Source organism: Tauraco erythrolophus, chromosome 7 (assembly GCF_009769465.1).
Source record: "Tauraco erythrolophus isolate bTauEry1 chromosome 7, bTauEry1.pri, whole genome shotgun sequence".
In the NCBI taxonomy this organism is placed as follows: Eukaryota; Metazoa; Chordata; class Aves; order Musophagiformes; family Musophagidae; genus Tauraco; species Tauraco erythrolophus.
In genome coordinates, this window is record NC_141471.1 from 23,263,802 (window position 1) to 23,290,054 (window position 26,253).

A 26,253-nucleotide genomic window follows, 5' to 3' on the forward strand; every position below is an offset into this window, starting at 1 on the left:
ATGGCACGCACACACGCACAACAGTCATCCTTCATTCAGAAACTGCTTTGCCCCCTAAAATTCAGGGAGGTGTTTGTTTTAGTAAATAAACATGACCCACTTTCCCTGTTTCAAGTGTAATTTCCATATGTTTATGTCACTGCTGCCATATGTACTCTTGGCCACCTGCCTTATTGCTGTTCTTGCTATGAAATTTTCCTAGAAATGTTCAGATATTGTCAGTTTGTCAGGACTACAATAAACCTTTAAGTGCCTTTTGCTGGTTGGCACTTACACAGATGCATAAATGGAGGAAGCTCTAAGTTTCTTTTAAGGCTGTAATAAATTTAATGCACATTTGCATCCCAAACCTCAAAGGGGAACAAGAACTGGTCTCTTGAAATGTGAAAAGATCTCCACAGCACTTGTCAGGAAAGACTCTATCTCAGCCTAGCCATAAAAATCGTGGAGAGTTTACTTCTTTGAATTGAAATGAAACCACAGGGATCAGCCTAATTTTAAGCAAAGCGCTATGGGACTCTCAGAGACTGCATCTGGTCAGGATCTTGACCACTTCTTACATGAAGGACAGACAGCTCATGGCATCACTAAACATCATGTTGGGGATTATTCATAAGCTATTAGTTGTCATCTGTGTTGTTTATTGCGATGCCTTCATTTGTGATTCCTGTACTCAGTCATGCAGCTGCCTGGTCAGCTTACGATGCCACTTAACCTCCATGGAGGGAGATCAGAGGTAAGCTAACGGCACTCTTAGAAATGGGCATTTTCATCATCAGCCTTTCAGTTCACGCTGCAAAATTTATTTTGGCCTCTTTTGGCTTTTTGCCAGCAGACATTGATTCACTGCGAAGAATGCAATACAAAACCAAGCCCTAGAAGTATAGCAAAAAATATTGGATTGCTGTGTAACTTTCATAAACAGGGAAAATAGATGTGCATAGGGAGAGGGTACAGAGGCCTGAAAGGCTTTATACTGAAAATCTGTTACACTAAAAATGAAAAAGCCCTCATAACAGTCAGAATTTCTCTGATTTTCTTGCACAAGTATCCGTTGGTCTGAAAACATCACTAAAAAGAATGGCATTCACATTTATTTGATTGGACATTTCATTTAAACAGTACAAAACTAGAGAAATTTAGTCCAAATACTGGATGGGCTTTCCAGTTACTATAGACCTTGACTAAACAGATATGAATACTTTCATTGATCAGATTTATGCACTTTTAGTAAAGTTGCTGCTTCCAGGAGGTATAGAATGACCCATAAATATTAAATACCCAGGAAAAACATCCTGCTATGCAAATGCAATCACTTTTGTTGTTGGTACCATGCAGTGACCTTAAGCCCTGGCGTGCATGGGGCCATAGAGGCATTCCTTCAGACTTCTCCTGCTCCATGAATATTGAACAAACTCCAGCAAAAGGGGCCTGCTTTAACATGAGGATTTGAAAGACTCTTAACATCCTACAGCAGACTGAATAGGGACTCTCCGTAATGCTCAGCTGCAGCAAGTGCTGTGGCTTCTCGCTTGAGTGAGTGCGTAACTTTTAGTCCGAAAGACTACTTCCTCCTTCAGCCGTGGCCTGAAAAGACTAAGACTGCTATGGTTTTGAAAACAGAATGGTTCCTGTTTCCAAAAATTGATTCTGGCTGTAAACCTTCAGCTGACAATGGTCCCTCCCTTTAGCTGGGAGCTATGTGTAGCAAGGAGCCCCCAGGAAAGGCCGGTGCATCCAGGGAAGAGCTGATTTTTCTGAACCCAGCGAACACATCTCCTTGCATGCTGCCTTGGAGAAGCTGATTTGGGTTTTTGAACATCACTGGGCTGCAGAATACCTAAATGTCCAGGCATTGAAGTATCTCCTTGCGAGTAACCTCCTTGCCTAATGATGGTCTTAAGAAAGAAATTGACAAATTCTCTTATGAAATTTTAAAATGATGCCTACAGTTGTTGCCAATGTTGCAAAGCATATCAAACTGGTGTGACTAACTGCTGATTTTTTTAAGGAAATGACTAGGTTCTATTCTCAAAACTAACAAAGTTTCTCTGCAATATTATATTTTAATGTAAAATGAACTATATGAAACTGGCAGGGGTTTCATCACTAGGGAAGTGTTTTGAACATGACTCATGCTACCCAGTTGCATGACTTACATTTCAAAAATTCTTATAGTCGTGCACAAAGTTCCCCTCTGCTATGATTTCTAGTTGCAAGAATAGGACATTTTCTGTATCAAAATAGAACAGTTCTGTACCAAATCAGGTACTCACTTTCAAAGCCAGTACAACTTTCTGCTCCAAGTGCCATGGTTTGCTCAAACACCATGCACAGAGAAGAGTTCTAGCAACACAGAGAAGAGAAAGAGAAGATTTTCAGCTCTATCATAGGTATAGCAATTAATTTAATCCATCCCTTAAACAACAACAACAACAAAAGAATGACCTGTATACTCCATCTGTCTCACTTCACTTAATACAATAGCACTGACAGCTGAATGCCAGCAATTCGTTTAGCAATGACTGGGACATAGAGGCCAAGGTTTTCCAAACAGAGGTTTGGCATGCTTTGATGCTCAACCTGAAACTCCTTAAGCAGAAATAATTTCCGGAATACATCAAGCCTCTCCATCTTGATTTGGGTGCCCAAATATAGATAATTTGAAATTTTAGCTATCTGCTAGTCTTCATGAAGTTTGTATTTTTCCAAAGACAAATCAGGTAAAACTCTCACTCAGAGGGCAAAAGAACAGGAGAGATACATGAGGATTTAAAATGTAAAGGAGAGTGGTGATACTGTTAATTTGACCCAATTAATTTTTTTAAGGCTTAAAAAATAATTTTTACTTAGAGAAAGTGGTTTTTAGAAGAGATTTATTGGGGTAAGAATAAAAGATGAGTATTTGAGTGGCCACATAGATGCCTGTACAGAAGAAAACAGCACACAATGGAGAAATGATGGCAATGGAAAGGGTGACAGAAGGGGTGGCCTGAGGAAGACATCAGAGTAAATGAACATGGTGTATCAGGGGCCATGTCTTTGGATTTTTGAGAGGGAGGAAGAGGTACCAAATTCAGCAGCAGGAAGATGTAAATACTGGGATCAAATAGACTGAATGTAAAAAATAAGGAATGTGATGATGAATGCTGCATTCTTGTTAAACTATAAATTAGTGGGATGGGGTAAAATGGTGGCAAGACAAGATGTAGGACATAAAATGTTTTTTAGCTAAAAGGGATTATTCCTAAATCTTAGAGTGGGGGAAAAGCAAAAGATTAAATAATTAAATAAATACTTAGACATGTGTCAAATAATTATAAAGGTAACATACAGGAGCACAGAAGAGAAAGGCTTGAGGAGAAAAAAAATTTCACTTCATGCATCTAGAGCTTGAAGAAACATTAAGACATCCAGGAGAAAATACAGGAAAGACTGAGGTTGTTATTCTTATTTCACGGTTCACTCTTGAGAACTGATGTGAAACTAGAGGAGCTACATGTTACTGCAAGAAAAACAATGTTTTGCTGGTGGTCCACTCTGTCAGCCTCACTTCATGCTTACTCTTTCAGTCTCAGAGTCTTTGATTTGGTGGTACTAACATCTATTAACTATTTTCCTATGGTGCAAAGCTTGCCTAGCGCATCACAAATGAACTTTCAACTTAAAGAGAAAAAGTATTTTAATTTATAGTCAGTTAAAGCTTTCAGCAGGATCTTTGTAAAATGTTGTATAATGTGCAGTGCTTCTTTCTGTCCTTTGCCACGTTTCTAACTTTGCCATCCTGGCAGTGCTCAGTTGCTATCCCTGCCATAATCCTTTGGCACAGGTAGAAATCAACAGTGTGGATGAACATTCATTTGTCACATTACAATGAGAAGCCATAAATATTATTGTCTGGGATCACTGTTTTAAATTTTGAGATTGCAAACTTTTTCAAACATGAGTCATCCATCCATTATCCCTTTTGGAAAAAGCTAAAAGAAGGGTTTCTAGTATGCCATTAATGAACCCTGTCAGTTAGATGTTTACTACTTCTTTTTGGGCAAGCTTTTTCAAAGCAAACTGCTTAAAGAGCTCCTCTAGCCAAAAAACAATTAAATCTGAGGAGTGATTTCATTCTTCTCTCTCCCCTAGTTCCATCACTTACACAAAGCATAAATAGCATAATGTTTTCTTGCCATGATATACCAGGAAATGATGATGTTCTTTCTGAGGAAGAGGCAGGACACAGCAATGGAATCGTTAATTGCAGGCATCAATTGTTCCATTCTTCCTTTGAGATGCCCAGGACTAACAGAACTGTACGAGCTCCTCGAGGGTCAAGTTTTTAGTGGATTTCTCAGTCCAAGTTCTAATGCCAAACTCTTGGTTCCAATGAGACTGCACGTACATGTGTTGGCCAGTCTGGGTTGGCTCCTTACGAGAGGGAAGAGGCGGTGCTGCACACACCCCAGAGCTTAGAAGACTGAGTTTCTAAGAAGATGAGCTTCTTCTAAGAAGAAAGATAATATTCTTTCTAAGAAGATGACAGCTCTATGCCTAATTTTCAAGCATAAATATACTCTGTCCAGCGGGGATTGAGGAGGGAAGATGATCCAGATTTAAGCTGATAGTATGCATAAAATATTGTGGATTATAGAGAATGGAGCGGAAAATTTATTGAATATATGTAGAGCAGAATGTTGCATATGGCTGGAGAAGGAAGAAAGCAAATATCTGGAAGAGTGAAGGCGTCCATATTTTTTCAGGTGGAAAGATGTCCTGCTTCCCATTACAAAGACAAATTCACTATCTGCTTGAAATTTTCCTTGTGAATTCGGTCTTGCATACAGTCATTAGGTGAGACACAGCTTATAGGATGACAGGAGGAAGGATCTAGCAACTATTTAGGAGCTTCGTAGATACTTCAGTTTTGCTGACTCTTAGACTTTTGCCAATATTCGTGGCTGTTTATTTGACATGGATTGGGTGTTTCCCATAAACTCCATGACATGGAAGTTACCAAGCCTACAACGTAAGTCCGAAGCACACCAGGATGAGACAACATGCAGGTTAGATGTCAAGATCTTTCCAAGCCAGAGGAATGGTTTACCCTGAATATGGTAATAATTCCACTGTCCTGCAGTTGTATTCTGAAAATAATCAACTTCTGTGGTATCAAGAGGAATCTTGAGATATATCCTGCAGATAAAGGACACAATACTATTGTACTCCAATATACATGATGCCTGGACTGGTAATTACATTGGGGATTATGCACAGTGTAGGTCAATTAATTACTTGAGTCTTGTTAGGTTTTGAACAACTGTGTGCTATACCATAGGAGATGAGTGCTAAATCTGACTTGGCGCTGTAACTGCAATGAAGTAATCCTCAGGGACTTCATCTGACATGCATGGTTCCCGATAGACAACTCCAACAATTTCCCATTGTATTTCTCTTCTGAATTATGTGAAACATGTTTGCAGGAGTCTTAAATCATCCCAGCTCCCTACAGCTGAATATTAACACTGCCAGACCATACTGGCATATGGCTTGTGCAAGTAGCTTTCCCTTCTTCAGAAAGAACTATTTTAGACTTTCTTGAGCCATTTAGGTTAGGCTTGTTGGGGCTTATCTCTCTCCAAACTGTTTTGGCAAAAGTAACATTTTAAATTCATAGCCCTTTTTCTAAAAAAGGTTTGTTTCAGCTTTAGGAAAACCTAAAGCTTTTTGTTCTTAGTTGAGGCAATACTTAATTGGGGGAAAGGACCCCAAAATACCTAGCAGCCAAAAATGACACTTTTATATTTTAGCTGGGATTTTTTTCAGAATAACTTTTCAATTTATCCTTCATTTCAGTTTATCCTTACAAAATCTCATGATTTCTTCAAACCTCTGCTTTTCTATGGACTATTTTCCAAAAAACTTTCTGTTAGAAAAGCACTATGTCCAGCCACTAAGCTTTAGTATATTGATATGCTTGACAGACATTTGTAAACACATTCAAAGTGAGAATATTTACAGTGCAATCACTTCTGTAATTGCAGTTCATAAGTGATATCGAATAGCTTTAAATTAACTTTAAAGTAACTCATTTTCAAAGTGCCAGCAATATAGCCATGGTGGAAGACAGCTCTGTGCTGCCTGGGCACCAAGTGCTCAGCTTCTTGGGCAGATTTTACGGTACTTGCTGTGCGTACTTGTGGTTTATCTAAGTTCAAGATAGCTCAGCAAGTCCACAGTTACAGCTCTGCTGCAGCTGCATTAAAGCTTTTCTTTCTCTCTGGAGGAAACACCCTCCTGCTGAAATCATACCACCATGGTGACCAGCACATTTCCTGTGCCAGCTACAGTCTTAGTCAAAGATTAAATTCATCACATGGGACTGAATGAAAAACAAAGTATGGGCAGAGGCTAAACTCCTTAAAAGACAAGTCTGTGGTATACGAAAGCTTTAGGTGATACTAGATGTAGTTTGTGAGCAAAAGGCACGCAGCTATCAGTCTTTCTCAGTTTGCACACTATAGACTGTGCAAATCACATGGGAGTGCTGGAGATGGAAGTTCCTGCCTTGAGCAAAAAGGTAACAGACACATCCAGGCTCACCATCCACACTCTCTTCCTCTCCTTTCCCTCATCCCCCCTCCTCCCAAGAGAGCAGCAAGCACCATGCCGTTTCCTCCTGACCCTACAAGCGAGCTGGGATCTCCCACGCCATTACCTCATCCTGCCAGAGCGGCTTCAACTGATCCCCCCTTTAACAACGCCTGGCTCCATGCCTGCTGTCACCCGTTTCCTCTGACCCTTCAAAGGTCTGATTCAAAACACATTAGTTGCAGCAACAGTCCTTTGGTTGACTGCAGTGGGCCTTACAGAACTCAGAGTCTGTTTTGTTCAGTCCAGTGAAAGTTTTTTTTATAGTATGGGGGGGTTTGGGGGTTTTTTTTGAGTTACTAGCCTTTTTTTATCCTTTTTTTTTTTTTTTTTTGTCAAGCACTGGAATGCGTAAGTACAACAAGAAAGTCAAAAACATTATGTAAACATACGCCTCTCATCCAGCCAGGGTGACCACGGTGGGCCAAATATAACAAACAGACTGGATTTATTTAGATTTAAATTTATTTAAACCAGAAAAGTAAAGATTTAATTAGAGAAGCAATGTCCTTTTATTCCTTGTTCCCTACAGAGTATATGCATAGCTTCAGAACCTGAAAATAAAATCCTGAAATGGAGAGATAAATACATTTGAAAAGAGAAAGGTTAAAAACGTTTGTGTCTGATGACTCTTCCAAATAATTTCAGCAACATAAATTTCCCCTGTATAAAGTTCCTAGAAACGCATTGAGAGAGGCTAACAAACTGGTTTGATGTGGGTTTCACTTCTAGTCTTGCAGATGTTTGGCATTATAAATGAAAATCGTAGGCTTCATTAGCCATACTGGCATGGCCCAGGATGCTTCCCAGAAATGCCACGTCTGTGGCTGAACATTACCTTTACTGAGCATCACTTCAGCAGAAACCACGTCTGAGAAATTCCCTCCTGAAACATTACATGCAGTACAGATCGATTTAGATAAACTGCAAAAGGTTTTCAGTTTATTAGTAACTTACTGGGCCAATGGTTATGGAAACAGCAATTTATGCTAGACACTCTCAGTGATTTTTTTCGATTCAGTGATTGCATTGCAAGGGTATGGCATGCCTCACATTCCTTCCTAGCCACAGCGATTTCTACCGAGAACATCAGCTTCCCTTCTAGACAGCTGAGATGTCTGTATACTCTTCCTGATCCTCATTTGTGTATATAGTAAGCTATACTGGACATTCAGACACAAGAAGTGTTGTTTGTTGTTCAGCCGTCAACATTAATATTTGCCCGTGTTGAAGCTTTGGCTGATCACTGGGAATGCGCTTTTAAACATTTGCTGTACCAGTGGAAAGAGACTTTTCTTGCTCTCTCTCCATTTTTTGAATACATAGGAGATGCTCACAAACACTTCACAGCTACAGGTCTATTAGGTTCCATCAGCTAGCCTTATGTTGAGGGGTTACACTCAAAGGAAACTTCAAGCAATTTATACTGCTGAGCTATTGTGGCATCAGCAAAACCCTTTGACATGCACTGCAAGACTGGCAACCTTCTGCTCACAGCTGGGTGCAGACAGAGGCCTTGCTGGCATGTTAGTCTCTGCTCTGCTGCAGATGGGAGGGCAGGGAGAAGAGTTATGTGTAACTGCGGAAAGCTCGATATGCCCATAAAATGTTTTGTGCGTGTTTGTTGTCCGCACTTGTTGCTGGTGTGAATTATAGAAACACAACAGTGAAAATCTTTTCTCCTCGCTTTGACAGTCCAGTCATAGTTTGTAACTTTACCCTTCAGTTGCCAAGTACAGTGCAGAATCTTAAGGCAGTGGTTTTTGCATGTTTCTGTGATGATGTTTGGCAGCATTGATAATTGTAACATTTTAAAAAATTCTAAAGCATTTTAAGACGAGAAAATATTGCCGTGGTTTCATTTGCGTGTTCCTCTTACCACATGTAGCTGTTTCACTGGATGTGTTTATTGGTTACCCAGGCAACAGTTTCAGATCTAGCATGATTACCTGTATCATATCACTCATCAGAGATGTGGGCAAACTTTGGAAACTTCTACATTGAGGAAACGCTGCTAGTTGCTAGGAGGCAGGAGTTTTCAAAAGCTGTCTCAATGAAAATGCTGATATCAAATGCTTATACTAATGGCTTTAAAAATGTTATTAAATGATCACTTTGCTTAAAATATATTTTGCTATAAATATATTAGAGTCAAGAATTAATAGCTACTTTGTCAATGCATTGTCATAGTTCTATAAATAGGCTCATTTAGAATAAATTAACTTTCTTTAAAAAAAATATCAATTTTTATTTAAAGCCAGCTGTATTATTGAGCTGTAACTGGTATAAGAAACAGTCCATGCCTGTGTCCTAAGAAATGTTAGTTCAGAGCTGCAGAATCTGATATTCCATATCAGAAAGCCCAAACTGGAAGGATATTATAACGAAATTCCTCTTCCCTTGAAGTGTTAAAAGAATTTTACGAGTATCTTTACTGAGAGTAAAGTAGGACTGATAGGTAGACATTGGACTTGAACTCTGTTATTAGACTCCTCTGTTAATCAAATGGAATGTTGATTAAGATTTGTAGGGATCTTATTCCTCCTATATGCATGGAGTGGAGAAAGAAGGATCTGTCACAATATCCAAATTTCAGTAAGTCAGAGAGATCCAGTTGGGAAATTTTGCAGACATGTGGCTGCTTCAGGGTCATGACATCAAGAGTGAGCAACTGTTTAGCCTGCCCCATGACAGTGGCAGCATGTGTTGGCAAGATTTTCTGAATTAAGTATGAACAATTGCTTCCATAGGGCTTGTCCTCTCTGTGGAATCATTCAGCTTTTTTGTAAGAAGAAAGGTATGAGTGGCCATGGATCTTGGCCTTTCTTGGCCATTGCCCCAATCTCTGAAATAAGCAGCATACCTTAAATACTATTACGTAAGATCTGATCCAAAACCTATGGTTATTATTATGCTGACTGTACATTTATAAAGGGAAGAGCACTAAAAGTAACTGTTTCCAGATTCCCTGTTTTCATTTTGGTCCTTTTTGCAGCTGTCAATTAATAATGAGAACCAGGTTACGGGAAACATAGTTATAAAGAATTCTAAAACTGACTACTGGCAGTTGTTTAAAAATGAGCACTAGGGAAATTTTGGTGTTTCCCATTCTTTGCAAGAAGCAGCCAATAAAATCCCAACCTAGTTTATGAATTTCTTTGTGGCCAGAGTGGAGGCGTGTTGATCAGATTCTCCAGTTTACTACACTGGTGGAGGAGATAGTTGGAGGATTTCCCCTGGGCAGGGAATGTTCTACTGCCATCAGTGCAGCGAAGACATCTCTGCTGCTTTCTCCACCAGACTCTGCCTTTCCAATGTGTGAATGACAAGAATACCTCAGAGTCAGGGAAACGAGAGGGAAAAACAGGGCTTAGCTATGTCTCCCTGTCTGATATAAGGAAATATTGTTCCTCTATAGCTTTAATTGCTCCAGGTACTGGGTAGCTGCAAATAAATTAACTGCTCCCGGCTGCCTGTAGCTCCCACTCATCACAGTATCTCGCATTTCTGTGATGTATAGGTTGCTGAAATAGTAATACGAGGAGTGCAAACTCCATCAGCTTTACTAATTTCAGTAGTATAAAAGCTGCCTTTTTCTTTACCTTCACCTTGCATCTGTATCTGGAAGGGGTCCTGCTGAAGTGTATCTTCTTAGCTGGTAACAACCTTGCTCTTTGTAGCCACCTTCATCATCTTGAACCCTCTTTGATCCATAACCCCTCCAGCTGGCACATTCCCGGTTTTGTTATGCCTTGTGATTCATCTACCTTTCTCACTTCTCCATCGGCCATCCGTGCAGGCAGCCTGCCTCACCGCTGGTTGCAGTGTGTGCTGTTCTCCCCTGGTACCTCCGCTGCTGCACTTCCTTTCAGAAATTTTAGAAGTAGACCTTGGACTTCTTGTTTTAGTCACCTGCTTACTTCCATGGCTGACAAATAAAGCAGCAGCCCCAGACTCTGATGATGAAGATCCACAGGTGAAAGACAGAACTGTTTCAAAAAAGCTGGCAGGGACCGATATTCTTACTTTGAAATTTTGTTTCTAATTCCACTGTTTTCCACAGCTGATGTGTCCCATATTCTGGAGAAGTGCGTCGAAAGGCAGCAGATTTCTCTCTGTTTTGCTCTCCACTTTCAGCTAAAAGTTCTTCCTCTATCGAAAGGCAAGGGGTAGGAGTTGCTATGACAGGCTGAATGAGACAGCTTTGAAGGAAAAATAAATATTCCTCAAATCCACCTTATTTTTGACAGGTTTCTAGGAGACACCACAAAAATATGATTAATTCAAGAAATTATTAGAGAAACATGTTCAGTTGTTTGGTTGTTGTTTTGTTGTTTGTTTGTTTGGTTTTTTTCTTAAGGTTCCATCTTCACTTTAGAATCTAAATCTGCAAACTGAGGCATAGATGAGTGTCTGCTCATCTGCATGGGGTAACCCACATAATAGCGCGCAGGATATTTACTCTGGTTGTTATATATATATATATGTAAATGCACGTCCAACATTTGTTTTAAAAACAACTACTTTTCATGGGCAACAATGTCTTTGAGTCACCTCTTTCCAGTTTAGCAAAAGTAATTTCGTAGTGTTAGTGCAAATTAGAACAGTTTCATCACTTATTTCCTTCCTTCCTGTTTCACCAGTGTAGCAGGCTTTGAAATGACTTCTCAAAAACATCACCGCACGCCGAAATAGGCGTAGGCTCATAAAACCGTCAAGTGCTATTCGCACCGTCTGGACAGCAGAGCAGAACGCACACCTCTGCACGGGGATAACCCCTTCTCTCCCTATGTCCCTGGCCAGGTACAGGCCACCTGATGGAATTCTGGCCTCCAGCCTGCCCTTCGCTGCTGCCCTGATGCGAATGGCCACGCTTGGCCGCCAGCTCCGTGCCCAGGCACTGGGCACCCTGCGGTGGGGCAGGGCCTGAAGAAGGGCGGTGGGGTCGGGATTTCATCGCTGCCCCTGTGAGGAGCCCTCAGCCGGAAGGAGACGTTGTCCCCAAAGGGATTCCTGGTGGGAGCGGGCCCTTCTCCTGATCCCTGCCTCCCAGCGGGGCACAGCTGGCAGAGCTGCTGGCCAGCACCAGCCCCACGGCCACCTCGGGGGCGGCAGGAGGCGCTAAGCCGGGGGATAGTTTCATCCTCCGGGCCTAAACCCACTGTGGGGTTATCGAACAATTAGCACCGCCAAACGAAGCCGGGACCGCGGGGTTGGCGGGGTGCCGCCGGCCCCGAGGCGGACGGGCAGGTGGGAACGAAAGAGCGGCGGAACGGGCGGGCGGCGCTCGGGAAGTTGACCGGGAGGGCCGGGCCGCGCGCCGGCTGCCGGGGAATGGCGCCGCTGCGGGTGTTGGAGCTCTACAGCGGCATCGGAGGGATGCACCAGGCCCTGAGAGGTACCGGCCAGCGGCCGCCGCCAGCGCGCCCCTCTGTGCTCGCCGCCGTCGCAGCCCCGCCCTGCGCCCCCCCGCCCGCGCCCTCGCCCACTCCCTCCTCCCAGCGCGCCATCTTCTCGATGGGACCCCGGCCCCGCAGTGGAGGCTGTGGAGAGCCTTGTCTTCTCGATGGGGCGGGCTAAGATGGCCCGTCTCCTCTGGCGGCCCCCTCCCCAGGCCGGCGCGGTGCCTCCGCGCCGCCGTCTCGCACAAGCCCTGTTTGGAAGGAAGCCGTGGGGCGGGAGGCCGGCCCGGTCCCCGCGTCCCAAGCCCCGGCGGCGCAGCCTCCTCGGCAGGGGCGGGAAGGTGACCCTGCGGCGGGGTCGGTGCTGTTTCACGGGCCGGCTGTCAGGGGTGCGTCGGGGCGAGTCGTAAGGGGGTCGGTAGCGGGGTTTTGGCTAGTGATGTGTTTGCACCGGGGGTCTGCGGCTGTGAACGGAGCGCTGCCTGAAAGTGTTTGTGGCCCGTAGGGTGGCACCAGGTACCCAGAAGCACGTTGGGATGGAAACTAGGGATCCATGCTCCGTCTTCAGCCCTTTAAGCTGCCTCTGGGAAGGCCGTGATTTTTTGTTCATTAATACGTGCACTGCTGATGCAAATGGGGTCGGGATCATGGAGGCGCACAGGATAATAATCAAATGAGTGAGGGTGTGCCATAGGCACGCACAGAAACTGCGTTTTCTTGGCACGTAGTTGGGTGAATAGCTAATACGTGATCTAATATGAGCCTGACCATATGAGGTTGGTATAACGTTTTATAAATATGAAAACCAAATACCATTTACATGAATATAGAAAGTTCATGCTAGACCACGTGCCCAGGTGAGTTTTTGGTCTGGTACGAGGAACCCTGGAGCCCAGTTGGCTGAATGGTTAAAAGAATGGCGTGGGTGACCTTCAGCAAGTCCTACAGCCTGCCTGTGACTTGGCTCCCCCAAATAAAAAATTGAGTCAGGGCTATTGATTTCCTTTGTAAAGTGCCCTGGGCCTTGTTACTTCAAAGTCCAAGTTTCAACACACATTTGTATAATTTACAAGAATCCCCATAATAATTTTAATTGTAACTATAATCCTTCAAATACTTCAACCTTCATAAGCATTAGCAGCCCTTCTGTTATACTCTAGAACAGAGAGCGTCGTCATAAAATTATCGGGCGAAAACTCACCTTATCTCCTTATTTTTCCAGGGAGGTGTGTAGCATTAAAAGGTTATACTTACAGAGTAGAATCCGTTTACCGTGATTTATTTACTTAAAACATGCTCACAATTGACAGTGCAGCATTTTTCTTACTATCTAATTATTGCTTGAATGTGTATATGTGTTTCATTTACTTATAATCTAAATACACAACATACCAAAACAGGTGCCTACTTTGTTATCATAAATAATCCTAACCACCTGTTGTAAGGATACATTATTCTTATTTCCAGAGACATTCTTAGAATATTAAGAGCAAAATATGTCTTTGTATGGAACTGTAGATTTTGGAGTTTTTGTGGAATGAAAAGAGAGTGTTACACATTGTATATAGTGTATATAGCTGTAATGAGATAACACTCTGCTTTTCTAGTAGTTGTGTTTCTGAAGTGATGGGGAGCCATCTACATGTTATAGACAATTTCCATATTTCCTTAGAAAGTGGTTTGGTTCCTGAAACTCAGCTGTTTGTCATGTATTAGTGTGTGTATGTATGTAACAAATCTTTACTGAGTATTATCTAGCCATGTTCTTAACATAATAAGTGTCTTGTGGGTGTTCAGTAAAGTGCTGCCGTTGTTAATGAACTGTAATGCCAGATGTGGTTTCCTGTAGATGGCCACCTTAGAAAGTGTCATTTACAACACAGCAAATACTTAAAAGGATGGAAATATTGAGAATGCAGCCATAGAAGAATATCAGAATACTTGTTAACTTGTATCCAAAAGATATACTGATTGAGTGATGCCCCAGTGAATTGTTGCTGTGAACACGAAGGCTTGAGATCATTTATCACCTTTAGATATTGTGTGGTTTGGAGGATGAGGGAATTAAATGAAACCTTTGTATTGTTTCCTGAAAGGGTAAATTGATTTCCAAGCTTACTGTTTCTGAACTTGCTGAACCCAACTGCATCAGTGTCAGTGCATGTTGTAATTTCTGTTCTTCTGGGCTTACATTGACTGAAGAAATTACAGTAAGTATGAATAGTGAGACTGAGGTTCTTCTGTAGTGGCACTAGACAAAGCAGATGAAGGGACTGTGTATAAGAGGAGACTTATTGGTGTAAATGACCCTACATAGTACTAAATGGTTAAATACCAATTGAAATTTGCAAATCAGATAGTTACAACACTGTTTACCTTATAGTTGGTATAACTTTTTTCAAATCTGAGTCCTTTTTTTTCTGGAAAGCATATGAAAACAGCCCATAGGTGTTGTGTTGTCTTGAAATAAGTCCAAACTGTACACTTCTAGATTAAAATCTGGTTTTAAGTGTTGTGAAAACTAATAATCAGGCAATTTGAATAAAAAAGATTCTATGCAATTTGCACTGGATTAAACATTTAATGACAGATCATTATATAAAACTAGTTTTGATGAATTGTGTTGCATTCAGGAATACTGATATAGTCAGGCATTTTGATCCTTTCTGCTGTTTTCTCTTTTTAAGCCTGTTAGACATCTGGATTCAGTTTTCTTACACAGTTTATAAAGGAACAAAGTAAAGTCAAGGGGGATTTAAGTGTTTACTTTTATGTGGAAATCAAACAGAAAAAGTAAATGTTCCTCTGTAAATACTTTAATAATAGGGTTTCTTATATGATTTGGGCCTATGCATGTACGTGAAGCCATGCTGTTTGAAAATGTCTCTGATACAATTTTTTGGATGTCGTTTAGCAAATGGCAGATTATTAGGCATCTTCCATTTAAATCAAGTACAGAAATACTAGAAGCTTTTTTATTCTGTATAAATAAGAAGCTTGAAAGAAAGCCCTCCATTTCACCAGTGCTTTCATAAACCAGATACATGAGAGACAGAGATTATTTATAATACTTTATTTTCTTAATATGATTTCTAGTGAGTCTATATAGCCAAGAAAAATAATAAGAACACGTAGAAAAGAGAGAGAGCATGGAATACTTCATTGACAGCACACCAGGAAAGCTACTTTTTCTACAAAAGGGGTTCTGCAACTCTAGCAAAGTTCTGGCTCAGTGTTGGTTTCTGATTGTGTTATGTAGCCAGTTATGTTTAGCAGAGCTGATCTAACTTTTTGCTTTTCTGTGAAATTGCCAGTGTTTTCAATTGGCAAATAGGTATTTTCCAGGAAATCTGACACTTCCTTTTCTACCTTGAAGCCCTTTTTGGCTATGATCTTCCATAAGTTTGGTTTTAGGATAGCATATACTTGAGTTTGCAGGATGAGAGTGTTCATTGTTTTGGCAACTGTCATTGAAATCGAATGCACTTGGCACCAAGTAGTAAGCAATTGATTTTGAGATTGTCCTTGCCTACAGTAAGAAATAATTGAATTTTAGTATATTCATGGAAGCTTATACTCTCTTAAAAGTGTTTCTCTATTAGCAGTAGTAGAATTTATTAGTACATAGTTACATAGTTGGATCAGGCTCTTTTTGATAGTGAAAAGAAGACTGTTCCTGAATTTAGATTTCAGTCCAAAACTGAAAAAGAAAAATCTTGGGGATTGTCCAACTTGTCTAGGTTGTCTAGTGTTGATACTTTATCTGTAGATAATTCAGCATATGCAGAATTTCTAGTTTTGTATTTTGAATGCTTTATAATAGTATTTTAAGTTTAACTGCAAATCATGCAAAAAGATATAATTTAGAAAGTTGAGCTTGATTAAGGTCAGAAGTCAGCGAGTCTGTTCATATTCACGCTCTTGAAAAATTGAGGCAACTAAGAGGTGGGAGTGAATTTCTTCCTTCTTCCCACCCTGTGCTCCAAACTTTACGAGATTTATAAAGGTTGATATTTAGATCCTATATGTCTAAACGTACAATACTTCATGTATATATTTGTGTGTGCAAATGTATTCTTTAAAGTGCTGAGTTTCTGCAGTGAAAAATACAGTGGTTTATTTTTAGAAAATCTCTGGCTACAAATTCATTTTTTTAACAGCTTTCCATGAAACAAACAGCCTGCTCTTCCTCATTCTCAACCAAAACAAACTTAAACTGGCTTATTAATTTAGGCAGTTTTCCCATGAAAAATGGGTTCCAGTTCTCTCCCACAAGCGTTTGTAATCTGCCAGGTCACTGGAAAAAAGTCTCCATGCATAAAACATGAAAGGACATCTTTTAAAAAATACCGTAATTTTGCAGTGATAAGGTCGATGATATTTTTCCTTTGCAATTGTTGTATGTCAGTTTTACAGAGTAAGGATTTGAGTCTCTTGTACTCTGTAATCTCTGTTTATTCATTTTATTTGATTATCTCTGTGAATTGAACAGCATGATAAACTGGTGTGCGTAATTACACTGAGCGTAGCTATCTCAGGAGGAGAGGCAAAGGAGACAAAACCGGCAAGCTGCTTTAGAATTCAGCACAATGCAAAACAAAAATATTGCCATTTTGAGCAAGTTTTTACACCTAAACTCATTTTCATGTAATGCTTCTCTAAAACGCAGCTCTTTATAGCACAGGATGGTGCCAGTTGTGCTACAGTGTAAATTTACATAGTTATATGGCTGAACATGAACAAATCCTGTAGAAATAGAGCAGTGAAAAAAGTTGCTAAGTATCCTGCAGGAAGCAAGTATCAGGTTTACTGATAGTTGTGTTGACTGTAGCCATGGGCAGTTCAGCCTAATCATTTCAGCCAAGAGCTGACAACTCCAGAAGTGAAGTCTCTGCTCTCTGTTTTAAAAGGAAACAGGACTGACAAAACATCTGACTAATCTTCCCTTTTCCATCTGTTTCCATATACCTGTTAGAATAGATAATTGTTCTGGCTCTGATTTTCCGATATGCTGAGATCCGCCAGGCTCTGCCCTTGGTGTAACACCGTGTATTTCATGTGCTCTGCTGACATTGATGATTCTATTAAAAAAGTAGTGGTGAATATAAACAGATCTATGTTAATTTTAGGGTCTGCTAGAAACACATGACAAAGGAATCGATTCTGAAGAGGAAAAGGACAGATATTGTAATGTCAGAAATTTTATTTTCAGGGATTGAGGATGACACCCTTTGGGTTTGTTTTTTCCAAGTCAGAAGCTAATGCACACATCTTGTCTTCCTTTGTTTCAAATGCTGCACCTCTCAATCATTACAGCAGCATCCAGTTCTCTGGAGTGGCCTCTGGAGTGGCCACTACGTGGCTGAAATGGCTCGTACGCATTGTGTATGCAACAGAATGGAGAATTGGGACCCGACGTTTTATTGCTGTCTCTTTAGGCCATTTAAATAACAGTTAAAGAGTTTCTGCTGTGTGGATCCTAGTGGTTTTAAGACTCAAGTGCAAAACCAGTACTTTCCTAGTAGGATCGTACAAATTTAAGTACACCTGCTTTCAGCCAAGAGGCAGTACTACAAGCTAATGTGCCTGAAATTAAGCCATAACACCTCCCTCAGTAACTTCCCCATCATGTCTGTGGTTGCTTTTTCAGGAGTGCAAAGCCCGGGTTCAAAACCTGTGGTGTGGAGGAGTATTGCAAATCAAGTATTCCAGCAGCTACTTAGTTTCACTTAGAAAATGTGTATTGTCTTTTCTTTAGTCTGCATAAAAATTGTTTTCTACATAGTTGTAATTCTCTTAAATGGCTGTGTTTTGAAAATTGGACGTTTTTGTTTGAAAAAAAAACCCTTTCCAGAGCTGTGTCTCTTTCTGTATTGAAGTTCTGCTATATGTTTTGGGGAGCTGATTGAACATCTCATCAAGTCAGCAGTTCAGGGGCATTTTCATATCCCTGAGTTGCTTTCGTGCTGTTTGTCAGTGGGGATAGTTAAACACAGTCTCGATTCTGGTTTGGGTTTTTTGTTTTTTTTTTTTTAGATTCTACTTTCAGTCTTTTTCATGATACATTCCTACTGTCATTTTCAAGTAATACATATAAATGCTATAGCAAAACAGACTATCACAGTTTGACATTGAAGTTATTTAAATTTCAGGAGAAGTTCTTCAAAAATGTTTTATTTTTGCATTGTTTGAAATCCACACAAGCTTTTCTTTGTTAGATTGGATGTGTGAGATCTGCTTGTCTGCTTGAGCTCCTTCATGCGTTTCCAGGGTATTTCCACACAAATATGTTTAATCAGCTTTTAGAGGGAGTCTGTTCTGTAACAGGAACTCCCAAGTGAGCCACTGCTTTTGAATGAAAAGGAGGAGAAGCTTTGAAAATATTATCAGGTCTTTGAATTGGGAAGAGAGGATGTCGGGTGGAATAGTTCAGAAAGGGTTCTTGTCCCTTTTCCATGCGGGTTAACATCTCTGGTTTACAATGAACATTGTATTGCAAGGGAATTCAATAAATTGCAATTAGCTATGTGCTCTCTTTCAGTATTTCCAGGCATTTCTGTAAATCCCCTGATGCAAATCCTCAGTACTTCTGTTTTCTTGCATGTATGCAGGGAGAGATTGGACTGATGTTAGTAACAAGGATGAGCATCTGAATTGTGAGTTGTGAGAGAAAGCACACTGCTTTTTAATCTATGTGTTAGTTTAGATAATAATTTGAGGTTCTTCCTTTTTTTTTTTTTTTTCTTCTGGGGTGCCTGGAAAACACAGTAAGGATCAGCTTGTCAGGACGTGTTATAAGAACTGAAAGTATAAATGAGAAAAGCAATCTCTTAAACAGTACTTGAAGTTTTTTCCCTTTGCTTAGGTGCTACAGTGTTGGTTCTTGAATGTGCTTGTGAGTTGAGACAGTCGACCTGCTCAGATGGCGTTCTTTTCACGCTAGATGTCAGTGTTAACGTACCTGTTCTGTAATCTCAGGTGTAGGAATTCTGTTGTCCTCCTGGATACACCTGTATTTAATACTTCAGTTACAATTTATGGTCAAAATGTCAAAGCAGTAACAGCAAATAATGATTTGTATGTTGACCCTTAACAGGCTGCTGTCTGTAAATAATTTTCGTGTGAAACTCCTATTCTTTTTGCCCTCTATTGCACCAAGTATACCCAGGAGAACCAGGTGGGTCTTTGTTCAAACGTCTGCTACAATCTTTCCAATACCCGGATTTCTCTTTCGTCTTAGTTTTGAATAAGATGGCCTTGAAAACTTGAAAGATGGGTGATAACTGTACCACTCAGAATTAAATCCGCTGGAGACATTGTAGTTGGTTTTTCGTCCTCTCAAATGGTAAATAATTAGCTGACTAGCAGTAATTTATAAAATGCCTCATAAGGTCATTTGTTAATGTGTTACTTGAGTATGTCGTGAGAGTCCTCAAAGGCATATGGCTATTTGCCTTGTTTCTTTTGGCTTACAAAATTTTGTTTGAAATCGTCTGTGTTACATCTGGGGCTTTCTAGCGGTGACCATAGTGTCGATTTCCTGGTGGTTGAAACTGGTCTCGTATATCAGGAAGTACGGTCGCTGTTTTCTGCCTGTGGCTATAACAGTGACCACAGCCCATTGTCCTGGGTAAAAAGCCTCGGTGAAGGAATTGTGTTTAGTAATAATCAATAGTGTGACATGATGAGCATGGATTGACAGCATTAAGCACTCTTCTGTTTTCTGTTTCACCCTATTATTCCGATATTATTATTATTTCCGATGCTTGTTTGCGTTCTTTGTAGTGTATTTTTCTTTCAGGATTTTAACTGTCAGTAGATTTGTTACACTGTGCTCTCTTTTTCATAACACTGCTAAGTGTCTGGAAGTACTTCCTTTGATACCAAAAGAAGAGGAGCTGCCACATTTTGTCCTTCAGAGCGTTTAGTGTGGTAGGGACCTTGAAGCCAAAGGAGGCAGCAGCTAAGTTCAAGGCCCAAGGTCTTCTTGGAATATAAGCACAAATGTTTTTCAGGCGACTTCTTAAAGTTTCATTGCAAGAGTAGATGTACTTCAGACATATTTATTGGTGCCATTTTTTCCCAATGAGAAGTAGTATACTTCTAAAATAACACATTTAGTTCCTGTAAGTTGTCAGTGGCTGGAGAGTCTCAGGCGTTGGCAGAGGGGCTCGGCACGTTGGCTCAGGCTGCATTGCTATAGCTAAGGAACTTGGTGGCCACAGAGACCAACTGACTGCAGGTGGGAACATTGTAGAGATGTGCCCTGTTTGGAGTTTATGTGTGACTGTATCTACAAGTTAAGAAGTGCACAGTTAGCTTCCATGTTTGATTACCTAAGGGAGGGAAGTGTTGGCCATATGATTAGAAACACGGTATAGTTTTCATATAAAGTTTTAATGGCAACACAGCAGAGTTTGATCCTGTAATTTCACTTTTATTTTTGAGTGTAGCTGTAACACAACTGAACAAACACATTTTTTCAAGAGGAGTAAAGAGAAGCTACAGTTTATTTATTTTTTTAATTTTAGAAAGCTGCGCATCTGCAGAAGTTGTTGCTGCTGTTGATGTGAACACTCTTGCCAATGAAGTTTATAAGCACAACTTTCCCAGCACACCACTATGGGCAAAGACAATTGAGGTGAATAATGAATGTATTTTCTTCCTGTAATCTGGCGTTAGTAGATGTAAGTTGTTTTCGCTAGCCTTCTTACTAATATGAGAAACAAAAAGATTTAATGTATGTTGTTATGAATATAGCAGTTTTACAATAACTTTGATTTATTGTGCTGTAGTTTTGTGTTGAAGTTAGAGGGATACTCACACTGCAGTCTTTTCCTGAAAAGTCTTGGCTGTTGCATCAAGAAGGGTTATGTGAATGCCAAGAGGAATGCTTACCAGCAGTAAAGAAATGACAAAAATCGTATTTTTAGATTAAAAAAATATTTTCATGTATTTTGAAAGAATTTAATTAAATTACTTGAAGGCATGACTTCGTTTTGTAGTTATAGTTGAGCTCAGTAAAACAAGAAAATATACTGGATGGGACAGACTTGCGGGTTTTTTTTTGTGAGCTCAATAGATCAAATGGTTTAGGAATTCTGTCTCTTTTCCAAATTATTTGGAGAACTAGGTAAAATTTGTTTCTGTTTTATTAATCAAGGGGCAAACTAGGCCTGTGGCTTTACTTGGATTTAGTTAGAAATTACTGTACACTTTTTAATCTTTTACAGTTTTACAACATGACAGTAAAAGATACTGAATTTGTTTTAAGATACCAGCTTAAGACTTAAACAAGGTGTCTAAAGGTTAGCTGCTTATTCAGCACTCAACAATAACAGGCTAAATGATGGTTTAAAGTTTTATATGGGAAATATAAATATGCAGATTACAGTCAGTAAGATCTTCTTTAAATTTATTGGAAAAATAGCAGCTTTTGTCTAATTTCTGTGGGCAGTTATGTTACATTTGCTATACAGATATCCCTCAAAATATGCAAGGCAGTGATTTCTTTGTCTAGCTCATAATTACTTGATCATTGTCCTTCTCCTCTCCTCTGGCTCCTTAGTATGTTGTCCTTCTAGTTTTCCTTAACATTAGCCTAGAGGAAATTCTGCCTGTGTATAATTAGTTCATGCTACAGACCTAATTCTTTCTTCTCTGAACAGAAATATTTTTGCAGAGTAGAGCTTTTGGCCATGTAACATCTTTGAGAGATTTTTACTCAGCAAAAACTAAAATGAAGTAAACTTTACAGGATGCATTGGTAGTCAGCTCCTAAGAGTTAAAACTCACAGTTTGGACCTGTAAAAATTACCATGTTGACACCTGAGCTACTTTTCTGTTCAGATATTTTGTCTTTTGAGAGGATCTAATATTTTTTCACCTGTTTTGGATAAATTAACATTTTTTTCTTTTTTTTTTTTTGATGTACAAAGACTTCATATCTAAATAATGATACTTTACTTGGAGGAAATAACCAGTTGGTATTTTGATGTGATCTACTGAAAGAACCACTAAGCCTCTTCTGAAAGAATGAGTAGATAAAAATCTCAAGATTATTTATAGATGCTAACATCATTAGTGTGTTTTGGTTCATATTCAAATGTATATTTGCATTGTATGATTTGCCAAGGCAGAAAAGAATGAAACTGTAGGTCAAATGGGAGATTAGGTATTTTTTTGCTAGGTGAAGCACATAGTGAAAGTACGAGGGGTAGTTTGGTCTCAAAGATGACTTGAAAGTTTCATAGAGTTTACAACACTCAAAGTTCTGTTTTGTTTTGTTTTGTTTTTTTTTCCTTATTCAGGGCATAACACTGAAAGAATTTGACACTTTATCTTTTGATATGATTTTGATGAGTCCTCCCTGTCAGCCATTTACAAGGTAGATACAGCACACTTTGGAGAAAAGTGCAGTTGTTACAATGTGAACTGTTAAAAGAGAAAGGTTTTCAAGAGCGATTATGTGAGTGGTTCACCTGTGTATCTTTCTCTTCCCAAGCAACAATGTTGTAGCCCTACTTACCCTGTGACTTACTGAAGTGGAAGAAATGGGAGCAATTTGAATCTTAATTTTTAACCCCATTTCTTGTAATGTATATTTTGATTCAGTTAAAATGAAGTAAGCTTCTTACAGCACCTATTTTCCATACCATATTGTTTCTCTAACAGTGAAATTCAAACATTTTGCTCTACTTTGAAAATTGCATGTGCACATAAGTAGTTTATTCTGAGGAATATTTCTATTTTAGCCAGGATTAGGAAGATAATGTCTTTGAAATGATTTTGTGGTTTAGTTTCAAATTCATATAGTTTTGACAGTGGTGACCAGTGGAGGTAAGATCCTGGCAACTGTACACATGCAAAGTAGTAGCTTAATGAAAAATTCTGATGATGGTGATGAAACTACTTGTGTAAGAAAATGTATCTCAATGAATGCTCTAAGATTGAAAAGAAGTCCTTCCAAAGTGGTGCTGATCTATACAAATTTATTTGTGCAAACCTGTGATGTATATAGGAATCATTCCTTCAAAATCTTTTATTTTATAATATAGTGAAAAAAAAATCTTTGTATGACTATTTAATTTGGAGACACCCTAAAGCTCTTCTATCAAGCGTTTATTCTTTTTAAGCTAATACAAATATAAGTTGTAGGAACACAGGCCTGGAATCATTATATTATGTTATCGTTTTTATAACCTGCATGTGCTGTCCAGTTTAATGTTATAAAATTGGTTACAAAGCTATACACATGGGGCTTAATCCTGCGACATGGTCAGCACTGAGGCTTTAATTTGTAGAAGTACTTTCATATATTCAACATAAAATAGCTGGGTATTCCCATGAACTTCAGTCAGTGAGTTGTTTGATTTTTTTTGTTCTCTCAGAGACAAGTATGTTCAAGGGGTTTTCTGGACAAGACCAGAATGCTAAACGTTTTGCGGACTGGGGAGTGGGTTTCATTACTGAATGCTTCACTTTTAACCTCTCTATGAGGTGATGGATTCCAGGGGCAGGCTTTCATTCCTTAGAGCAATTCTTAGGATGTTGCCTCTGTGAGCAGGTCCTCATGCCTATACACCATGCTTTTGCAGAATCTGTTTTTGAAACTCAAAGCAAAAAGTTAGATCATTCTGTAGAAAAATGTAAGTCAAATGTCAGTTTCCTCCAAGTTATATACAAGTGTTTCTTTATTCTTTCTTAGAGTTGGCCTGCAAGGTGATGTATCTGATCCACGGACAAAGAGCTTTCTTTATATCCTTGATATTCTCCCAAGGTATAAATGAACTTCTGTCTCAGTTCTCAAGCCTTTGATGTAACTAAGCAGGTGTTTTATATTGCAGCGAGACAAGCCATCTGTAATGTTTTACAGGGATACTACTAGTGTTGTGTTGTATTACATGTTTGTTTTCATGTGATCATATGTAACTTAAATACTTGTATTTTAGTAATGCCATTATCATTTGATAGTTACTGTATATGCTTTCATTGTTGAGTTTTCTTTTTTATTGTATGTCTGTTTAAACTGTGGCTGTATCATAAATGAAACAAGTTGAGTTGTTTATTTTCAGTTCAACATCAAACTTGCACTGACTTTATTTAGAAGCAGGAGTAGGTAATATAATAGTTTACTAATGGGCGTCATGGAAACATGAAAATTGTTGGAAATACCAGATTGAAAAAGCTTTAATTGAACATTTAGTCACCTTTTGAATAGGTAACATTTGAAAGAGTTTATTTAAACATGTTATTGACCGTGAAATACTATACATCTTCTATCCCCTTCCATTCTTTCTCAAAGTGTCTATTCTGTCTTTTTGGTGCTGCTTCTAGATATTTTGGGGCAGCTTATGTATTTTTGGTTTGTAGTACAATCTCTATTTTGAGTAGTATTACTAAAAAATTTGAATAGCACTGCACTGTCTGAATGGTGCCCTTGTCTTTGTGTTAATTTATCATTTTTGCCTGGTCAGACCCTAGTTCCACATAAAATAGCCATAATGATTTGTATTATTTATGCATTAAATTTTGAAACAGTAAATCCAAAGAAAGAAGTTTTTGCTGACCTAAATTGTTCTTATTGAGAGTGTTAAAAATCAGCTCCAAGTAATGCTTGTAGTCTTTTTTGGGAAGAGATGCATAGCACTGTAAGCAACCTTCCTGGGGAAGTGAAGCAAGCAGTTGCTCAGGGAGATTATCCAGCAGCAATCTCTGCTTCTGGATTGAGATGTCCATTGGGCACCAGTTGGCATGAGCCTGAGAATTTGCATCAGTTACAGTCCACCAGACACTTACCATTCCTGGCAGTCCTGCTTCTGCTGGAGACCGAGACAGCTGCTCTCTGTATATTCCTTCGTTAGTTAATCTTACTCTCAGAATTGGAGGAGGATGAAGAAATGTCTGGCTGACTCTTTTTTTTTTTTTCCTTTTTTTTAATAAATGCTATCTGCATAAAAGGAAACTGGTACCAACAACAGGATTTCTTTCAAAGTGCTTTTACCACTGTGACAAGAGGATCTTAATCCTTCTTCCCGAAACAACTTTTTAGCAGCCAGCAACATTAAATGGGACCACCTCTTTGCCTGTGTCATCAGCAGGCAGGCAACAGACATAGAAGAACTGGGTGGCTTGGCTGGGATCACCCAAGAAATCTGTGACAGAGAACATAAAACAGAAAACGGTACAGATTCTGTAACCTAGTAAGTTAGACAATTGATAGGTAAAAAGAAAGATTATATTACTCCCCTGCTTCTAGCAGAGGCACAAAAATAGGGAGATAATGTGAATTTTGAAAAGTTGCAAAGGATATCTTTTCTGGAACAAGGAATGTAACTTAGTCCTCCAGACTGACCTTTCAAAATGATAAATTAAAAACAGCAGATAGTGTGTAAGTTAATAATTTGTCAGAATAATAGTACCTTCCCTGTCCTTAAGGGAATCCTGACCTCTGTATTCCTTTCTGTTAAAGTGAGACACAGTTAAGAGGCTAGCTGCCTTTGGGACACTGATGTACATTAATATGGAAATGTTGCTTCCTGTTTGCTGTGAGCTAAGCTGGATAAAGGGCAGAAGTATTGCCTTCTCAAAACCAAAGCTTTAGACACTGCAGGACATGAGTAAGACACTTTTCTGTCATGGTAATGCAAAGGAGCTGGACTTGGCTGTGGCACTTTATCTCAATGCCCGTGAGACCGTGCTGACTCCCTTATCTCCCTCGGGCAGGTTGTTTCTCAAGGCAGTACCTACTGTAAGCAGTCTGTAATATGTTCAAGAAGGTGACTTCTGCAGAGTTTCTCCGTTCCAATAGATTTATGTTTTACTGAGATAGTGTTTCTGTAATTTCTGGATATGACATGTTTGCCAAACATTGAGTATGAAGTATTTCAGTCCAAAAAAGGGAAATTCTTAGTATAGGAATTACCACTTTGCATTCTAAATTGATATAGCATGTGTTCAGTTTATGGAAGCTATAAAATAATTAGTCACTCCTTGGCTGTTCCTACCTTACATTCAGCCTTTTATAATGAAATGCCACTGAAATGAGGCTCAAAGATATTGTGGGAAGACAAATATCAGAGGTATGGAAAGGACAGTTTCAAGATCTGGAAAGACCTGGGAAATCCTTGGAGCACTCAGAGAACAAACAAAGTCTGACCTCAATGGTCCGGGGTCTGTTTATCATGCCCAAGCCATAACCCAGGGAAACCTA

General features: G+C 39.5%; 1 protein-coding gene across 3 annotated transcripts in view; it reads left to right on the top strand.

Moving 5' to 3' along the window:
• The first annotated feature begins 11,959 nt into the window (after positions 1–11,959).
• Positions 11,960–26,253, top strand: part of TRDMT1 (tRNA aspartic acid methyltransferase 1) — a 29,632-nt gene continuing 15,338 nt past the window's right edge. For 2 of the 3 annotated variants that reach the window (XM_086614871.1, XM_086614873.1), the window contains exons 1-4: positions 11,960–12,037; positions 20,573–20,682; positions 22,352–22,428; positions 23,749–23,820. In XM_086614871.1, coding sequence (XP_086470997.1) covers positions 11,974–12,037; positions 20,573–20,682; positions 22,352–22,428; positions 23,749–23,820 — 323 coding nt within the window. In that variant the 5' untranslated portion in view covers positions 11,960–11,973. Of the gene's footprint in view, positions 12,038–20,572; positions 20,683–22,351; positions 22,429–23,748; positions 23,821–26,253 lie in introns of those variants that run through there. The other variant, XM_086614872.1, reaches the window with a different exon arrangement.